The sequence below is a fragment of the Zerene cesonia genome, chromosome 11 (genome assembly GCF_012273895.1).
Source record: "Zerene cesonia ecotype Mississippi chromosome 11, Zerene_cesonia_1.1, whole genome shotgun sequence".
Classification (NCBI taxonomy): Eukaryota; Metazoa; Arthropoda; class Insecta; order Lepidoptera; family Pieridae; genus Zerene; species Zerene cesonia.
The window spans coordinates 2,097,059-2,105,996 of record NC_052112.1 but is presented as its reverse complement, the minus strand read 5'-3'; the positions used below and the strand labels follow the sequence as shown (position 1 = coordinate 2,105,996).

The 8,938-nt window shown below is 36.4% G+C and overlaps 1 protein-coding gene and 1 non-coding gene across 2 annotated transcripts; both read left to right on the top strand.

Annotated features, from left to right (window-relative positions):
- Positions 1-2,774: 2,774 nt before the first annotated feature.
- On the top strand, positions 2,775-2,847 carry Trnak-cuu. The gene has a single exon. It is a non-coding gene; the product is annotated as a tRNA-Lys (tRNA).
- Positions 2,848-5,572: 2,725 nt separating this feature from the next.
- LOC119829931 lies at positions 5,573-8,889 on the top strand. Its single transcript, XM_038352671.1, has one exon. The coding sequence runs from the start codon at positions 5,580-5,582 to the stop codon at positions 8,775-8,777; it is 3,198 nt and encodes a 1,065-aa protein (XP_038208599.1). The 5' UTR covers positions 5,573-5,579; the 3' UTR covers positions 8,778-8,889.
- Positions 8,890-8,938: the final 49 nt, after the last annotated feature.

Sequence of the window (8,938 nt, the reverse complement as noted above, 5' to 3'; positions counted from 1 at the left end):
TCAGGCGTCCCACCAGCTCCATTGCCGACTGTGACATACAAATACAGATAATAAAAATAGCAATTGCAATTACGCTTCCGAATCCACAACAAACAGCATCTTACTATCGAAGCTATCCGATATGACCTCGCTTTTTCCTCTTCTGTTAACAATAAATCACTTAACCTTTTGGCATCCAAGTGGATCGCCTTGGTGCTCCGGAAAAGTATTTACGATGAAGCCATTTTTACAATAAATTAATAATATATGACTAGCTGCGCCCCGCGGTATCACCCGCGTTCACCTGTATCACAAGAGTAAAAGTGTAACAAACATCCATACATACCTACAAACTTTCGCGTTTATAATATTAGTAGGATATTTTTCTTGTCAACGTAAAGTTAAGTCCCGTATTCTCTGGTGGGGGTATGGGGCAGGTATTGGACTTAATTGATAGATTGTACGTATCTTTACATCGATAAACATTCATACAAGAAATCTCTAATTACAATACTTTCGTATCATGATCTATGATCTAAGCAAACCTTGAGATGTATGAATAATAGAAATAGAATTTTTTCTTTGAGCAAATGTGAAGTACCGTATAAAGCCACGCTACACCACTACACGCTATAATATAACTGTAACATATACGCGATGAATGTATCCTGCTAATATTATAAATGCGACAGTTTGTAAGTATGTGTGTGTGTGTTCGTTGCTGTTTCACCCAAAAACCACTGAACCGATTGCAATGAAGTTTGGTACGTAGATAGCTGGGCAACTGGAATAATAGGCAACTTTTTATCCCGATATTCCTCGATATTCCTACGGGATACGGACTTACGCGAGTGAAACCGCGGGGCGCAGCTAGTTCAACATAACTTTATTTCATTTATCATAAACAACACAGAATTCCGTTAACCCAAATATGTCGTATTGCAGCGTATAAATCGATTATATTAACCGAATCGTACGGCACAGACGTCTGCAGTGTGAGTCGACCTTATATTTTCGGTCAGTCGGCCTTGCTTGGGGACAGTGTCGCTGACTCATCCGCGCAGGCAAAGTGAATATTTGACACTGCGGCGCGGTCAAGGTCTGCCGGATGTACCTTCACACATGCAGCGGTTTTTAACAACGCCGGTTGTTATTGGTGCCCGATGCACTTGAAAACTATCAGATAAGAAATTTTGAAAGAAAAAATTTGATCACGAGGCGGGATTCGAACCCGCGTTCCCGAAAGGGTAGAAGAAATTAGATCACGGGTGGCCGAGAGGCTAGGCGTTGCTACGGTCTGGCAAGAAACGCGGGATCCAATCCCACCTTGTCCAAATTTTTTCTATTCTTTCAAAATTTCTCATTTTTAAAACCATTTCAATGCTATAAAACTAAAAATTGAATTTAATTGTCAGATAGTTTGTATTTAACATTAATTATATTATCTAAAGTATATTTATACACCGTAACGTAAATCAAAATAAAAGTTAGGACTATCTGAAACCTAAGAGATGTACTTAGGTTCGTAGTAGGTTTGCAATCGTTGTAGGATGTACTTAGGTTACATGAGAAATCATTAAACTGATCGCACCAATTCACGCGTGATCGAGTTGCAATCACACAAACTTTCCGTGAAAATCTACAACTAGGCATTCCTCTAACAAAGTACTATGTATCACTTTTACATCAGCAAGTATGTATTCTAGTATGCAATGGTCAGCTAACCCATATACCTGACCGAGGCGCAACTCACATCCCTAACGCTGGAATTCTTGATAGACAACAAATATGGCTTTATGGTCACTGGTTTCGAGATATTCCGGAGTATAGCAATTTAGTAAAGCTAAATAGTTGCTTAACTTCGCCTGTATGTTAGTACTAGCTGCGCCCCGCGGTTTCAACTGCGTTTTTCTTTGTCTTGTAGGAATATCGGGATAAAAAGTTGCCTATGTGTTATTCCAGTTGACCAGCTATCTACGTACCAAATTTTATTGCAATCGGCTCAGTAGGTTTTCCGTGAAAGAGTAACAAACATCCATACATACATACATCCATACTTACAAACTTTCGCATTTATAGTCTTAGTGGGATGAAACCGACTCCTTTAGACTCGATTTTGACCTGTTTTAAACGGACATTTTTAATTCAAACTTTGTACAGTTATCAACGACTAGCGTTCCGCCCCGGCTTCGCCCGTGGTACATATATAGCCTTTCTCAATAAATGGATTATTTAACACTGAAAGAATTTTTGAAATCGGACCAGTAGTTCCTGAAATGAGTGCGTTCAAACAAACAAACAATCAAACTCTTCGCTTTTATTATATTAGTATAGATTGGTGACGATACAATAATTTAATGATGTTCCTCTTATTAATCGGATTTGGAACGCCAGGTTTAAATAATTTTCTTACATATAGGAACTCGGTATAGTGAGGTAATTTAGTTGATATTATCATCATTGCGGTTTAATGCTTTGAGACATAATCTCAAACGTAATTAACAAAATGCAATTTACCAGTTATCTCCGAGGACATAACTGTTTAGTTGCATTTATTATTTCCTTGATGACACGTAAAGCAAACCAATCAAAAATTTGATATAATTTTAGTTTAAAATATTATCATGTTATATTCTGTATTTATTTATAATTTTTAATACAAGTAATATAAACTCTATCAACTATGTTTAAGGTTCAAAATACATTTAAATATCATATCAAATCAAGTTTTTTTTTAACCTTGAAGGTACAATATAGTTTATCTTGTAATGTACTATTTCAGATCATATAGGCAAGCCCGGCTAGCTCAGTCGGTAGAGCATGAGACTCTTAATCTCAGGGTCGTGGGTTCGAGCCCCACGTTGGGCGAAACTTATTTTATATTTTTAATTTTTTTTTATTAAAAGTGCTATAATATTTTCATTATATCGTAAATGAGAATGTTTAAACTTTATTTTTTTTAATTAGATTTTGGCCAATTTTACATACCTATTATTTCAAAGAAATCATCAAATTTTAAGTATAAACAACGCATTAAGATCACAAAAACTGCGGCCAAATCTATTTCGATTAGCGCAACGAAATATAGACCTTATATCTATATCTATATATATAGATATCCTAGACATACAAACAAAACAGACCACCATTTTTATAAACATGTTTTAGGTTAAATCAGATTCTCAAAAGATATTGAAATCAGTTAATTACTAGCATTTCTAAATCTATTAAATAACCTTTAGCTTCGAGATAAAACTTGAATATACTAAATTCCGTTACAGGCAAATCTAGAATTACTGAGAAATGCATTTCTAGACATCCGATAGTGTAAGAACTGGATAGTTTCTGCTAATGAGGCTGAGACGGCCTCGCGATATGCGGACCTTCATTTTTACATAATTATCACACAGGTTCAGTCATATAACAGCTTTTATAACTAGCTGAGAAACTGTCTCGAAATAAAATCAAGTATCATTTAGCTTTTCGCCCGCGTAGTCCAAGGAAATTCCAATGGGAAGGAGATAGTCCGTCACTCTCCAGGCTAAACTCCTGCCATTAAATACCATTAAATCGCTCTGTTGCGATCTGAAACTGAAAGAAAGGAACAAATAAACACACTTACGCATTTATAATAGATTAAGGATCAAGGCTTATTTTTACTTTTTATTGTTCATCAAATCGATGTACATGCTTCCATCAATTTAACTGTCGGTTAATGAAGTAGTATGTTTTTTTACGAAGATAATGCATGAATTATCCACAAATTATACATAGTATAACATATAATTTTTTTATGGAATTGCGGGCAACTGATCTGGTGGTTCGCTTGAAGCGATCATCACCGCCCATGAACATTCGGAGAGGTGCTTCTGCGAATGCGCTGACCGCTTTTATGGGTTAAGGGGCAAAAAAATTATTGACGACTGGAACGCAGGAATGGACTGGGTCAAGTCCAAGGGTCCCCCACTCATCTAAAAACACATCAGAAGATCGGATCTACTTTGGCGGTGTGGTACTCCCCAGTGGAGGTGGCTCATTTCGCCGAAGCGTACTCGACTTCCACGTTAAAAACTATATTTGTACAATTTTTCCTGTGGCTATACACAGCCCCAATTAAAGGCTGTTAAATGGAAACAATTCATCTTTACATTCACTTTAATCACTTTAAAGAAAGTATAAGAATGTGACGTGTAATGAAGGCCTAATAAGGCGAGCTTTCGTTTTCATTTCTCAGTTTCTCACTATTTCGCGTGGGCGTGTCTCAAGTCTTATTTAAATCAATCGTAATGAAAGAAAACGTTTTTTCAACTCTTTATTAATTCGGGTTGGTGTACTCGTTTAGAATAAATCTTATGAATAAATAAAATTTTGTATGTGGAAGTCGAGTACGGTTTGGCACCAATTGGACCAGCTCGCGCCGGTAGTACCATCGGAAGTACCACACCCCCGCAGAACCGGCGTGAAATAGTGACACGCCACTGTGTATCGTTTCCTTTTCCTAACCCGTCCTAGTCCGTTCCTTCTTTCCAGTCGATCCTTTTATAAACAACGTAAATTTAACTCTATTCTAAAATAAAAATAAAACAGTATATTGAAAAATTATTTTTACCCCAATAAAATAGATTTGTACTTCATTTCATTCATCAATAAATAAAATTCGTCTTTCAATATTTCTCCAATGTATAATAACAGTATTGTTTATTTTTTAAATAATGCAAAATGTTGAACTTGTAAAATTACATAACATACACACTAACACACACACAGACACTCATACACTCATACACACATACACATACATGCCGTAGCAGAATGTAAACAATACAAAGTCCATTTTAAATGAAAACAAAATATGTTATGCCGAGTCAGCAGCGTAATGCATTACTTTTACTGAAACAATATATAAATTACAAGTTCCTTGCGTGACTTCATTAACACTAACATTTACGGAAAATCACTTTTAATTTTCATGATATATATCACGCTAAATTATTTAATAAAAATGGTAGAAAACCTAAACGAAATAGCAATCGCTTTCCATAATATAGCATATTACATACATTTCTTTAACAGTTTTAAAAATATTATTCGAAACATGTTTCAATAAATTTTAATTATCAATCCTTTAATCCTGAAATATTAAAGAAAAACTTATAATATCCATCAAATAATCCATAGTTAAGTATATATTACTTGATTATGGCTTATTTTACATAGAATACTGCAATTCAATATCACCTCCGTGGATAAAGTCGTCCAATAAAATTAGTCGTGATATTCTCATTCGATTCCGCTTTCGATAACATTTCACGATGCCCCGCATTACGATTGACCTCCTTATCGTCTTAGACTTTGACCAAGTATACAATAACATCGTTAAACCTTTCATATTCTAACTACAAATTCAATCGGACATAGGAATTTATTCGCGCAACACATGTTCAATGATTAATTTCGGCAAAAACGTGTATATCTCGTACTTGACATTTCATTATACCTATCTACCTTGTAAGTCGTCTATTGAAATTGTCTTTACCGCTAAATTGCGATCTTAATCGTGTTGACATTTAATTATAGGAACAGATTTGAGAGTAACGTCTATGTCTTTTTCTTTTCAGATGGATAGCAGTTCAGAAGCGATGGAGTTGCGAAGGGAGCTGGACGCTGTGAAAAGCGCGTTGCAACAGCAGTCCGAATCCGTCTTGAAGCAACGCCACCAGTTAGTGGAGGCTGGACAAGCCTTAGCGGCGCATGAGAAGCAAGCCGTCCAAGAGAGACGACTCCGACAAGATCAACTCGCTTTAGTCCTACGTTCTCTCGTGCTATTAGAATCACGTCTTACAAGAGAGCAGAAACAAATACGCGTGTCGCTTCATCACAAGGAAAAAATTATTAAGGCACAGCATGAAGAAATAATTAAATTGAAAGCACGCAAATCGTATTGTAGTAATTGCCAACAGCTCCTCGGGTTCACGAGCGAACAAACAAATATAGAAACTGATCCAGAATTTCAAAGTCTTGAGAGCACAGATTCGAGATTCCCAAACGCATTCGTGAGAAGTAGTAGCTACCGGGAAAGGAAATCACCGCCCATTTTTCAAAAGAATACTAGACTAAGTAAGAGTTTTCAATTACCTAAAAATGATGTAGTATACTGTAATACTAGTTCAAGTGAAGAGGGTAATACAACGAGTGTAGGAAGTAAGGGAACGTTTATTAAAAACAAGCAAGCTTTTGTTAGACGAGATGTCTTTAGGAGATCTAGAAAATATTCGGGGAGAAAAAATAATGGCAAACATCAAGACAGTACACAAAAATCTTACAACCATCAAACAAATAATAGCAGCAGCGCTGAGGATTGTTTCGGTATGAGCTATCAAGTCAATCATGATGACGATGTCACTGCCAATCAGATAGCAAATGATATAAGAAAAGCTTCTCTTAAAATCGACCAGCTCATTGGTGAAGCTGCGAAGAAGGAACAAGAAAATGCCGTTAGTAGTACTGAGAAACCTTTTTCATCCAAAATTGAAAGGTTGCATGGTATCAAAAGACAAGCTTCAGATGAAATAAAGGCGAATAGACAACTGTTCTTAAATAAAGTTCTTACTGAAGAGGGAGAGGAGAAACCTTGGTATTGCAATGTCAGTGATCAGGAACAAGATATGGAATGTATGGATCATAGAGATTCGAAACCTAATAGTGATAACGTTTTGATAGCTGGCCTAAATAGTGGAATAATAAATGCTGAAATAATATCAGCAAAGAACGAAGTACTGTGCAATAATATGCTTAAAAAAGATACTCCTGATACGCGATTTGATGTTAAAAATAACAATATTGAGTCAAACAAACAAGAAATCAACGAAAATTGGTATGCTAGTACAAGTGACGCGGATGATCCTCCTCCACATGAGATATATAAAAACAATCCTGTTCTAGAATGTGTCAATCAAATATTGCTACAGAACTCATTAGATGACAGTAGTAATGATAATTCTAAATCAAGTGAAGCGCCAACTCCAAGCCCTAAGGCTGCTACTAAGCGTGTTCAATTTTCAACATTAAATAGCATTTCATATGACGATAAAATAAGGCCCACCGGTGGTAACAATACTTTACCAAGGTCGGACAAGAGAGCAAATAAAATAGTTAAATTCAGCTTGGAGACAGCATCTGAACATAGTTACGAAGTGCCTAACACTGCACAAGGCTTCCAATATGAAATACAGAGTATTTACAGTAATGAATATGAACCAATAATCACAAAATCAACAGAGCAAAAGCCTGTTCCATTGCCGCCTACAGAACCACCTAGCGATAAATCGAACGTCCCGAAAATACGAGGATCTATAGTAAAGAATATCGCAGCTAACATTGAAAGTCGTAACATGAATAATAACAACAATTTTGAACCAAAATTAGAGAGCCATGGATCTATGAAGATATTTAACAAAAGAAAAGTGCCACGAACTCCTCCTGCACTGCCGCCTAAGCCGAAAAACTTATCAGCTAAATGGAAAACTGAAAGTACTGTCAAAACGTTGGCAGAATCTTTAGACTCTGAAGCCGTTGCGGCTAATCAACGGGTTGCAGATGTTAAGAGAAACGTGGATAACGTTGTGACATCGAAGATCGTTGAACCAGACTACTGCTCCATTTCAGAGATAAATGTTCCAGTAGTCAATAACGGTAAAAGAGAAATGCTTCTCACGCAGCCTACGGTTGAAATTCATAATGAGCAATATCCAGTACATTCGACAAATCAAAGAAACAGTGTGGCAAAAGTGGTATCTTTGCCGCGGATACAGAATAAAATCAGTGATAAGGACATCCCCAAGCTTCCGCAAGTCACTGAGATAATCATACCTGATGAGGATGAAAAGACTCATGAAGATCACCGCTCTTTCCCACCCTCAAACAGTTATCTAGCCAATTTTTCTATACACTCGCTTCAACCAAAAATTGATCCTAGAGGTTCGATACAAATGGGCAACACTGTGTCTTCAATCCTCTCTGAAATAAATAAAGGAGTCAAGACAAGCGGCAAACGCATAAATCTCACTGACCTGGATAACCAATTTAACCATGTCACGGAAAAAATTCAAACGAGCAACGCGGAGCAGCACAAAGCCGAATATTTCGAGGACATAGACAAGTTTGATCTGTCCCAAAATTTTGAGGAGTTCAAAATCGATGATGAACTCGACATAATAGTGGCTGAAGAATATCGCATCAGCTCTGGGAGCAGCAATGGTTCCGTGTCCGACGTTGTCACTGAGCACGTTCTATCTGTACCTGAGAAACAATTAAATAACCATGTTGAGAATAATGATAATGAAAAAAATGTATTTCACGAATGCCACGACAATGCGGTGAACAAGGGACTCACAAAAAACGCTAAGCTTTCTAATAAACCTGATCTCCTTTCGAATATAGAGAACCTAGAGACTGAATCTGTAAGGAATTCTGACATCGAGTCGAGCAATTCCTCTGGGAGCAACAGTGGCTCCTATAACACGGTTAAGTGCGAGCCAAGGATGATTCTGTCCCATTCAGAATCTGTAAATAAAACTAAGGGAGCTTTTGACTTCTTCCTCGAGTCATCTGGTCTAAGTTCTAAGTCTTTATTTTCGCCTAGTAAGAACTATTTAGGTATGCGGCCACCAAGCGCTAATCATAAAAGCGTTCTTAAACCTAAGGATATAAAAATGCGCGTAAGGAATCCCATTGCAACGAACAAAATCAACGAAAAACCTATGACGACTGCTATTAAATATTTTGAACCCTATGTGTAATATTATAAACTATAGTTTAATTATATTATGTGTTAATAATTATTTATTGTAAAAATGAACTTGCCTGCATAATATTACTGTATTTATGATTATATTTTGATGTAAATATTTATTAGTTATTTTAAAATATACCTTACCTAATGAGACAGACTTTTATTTTA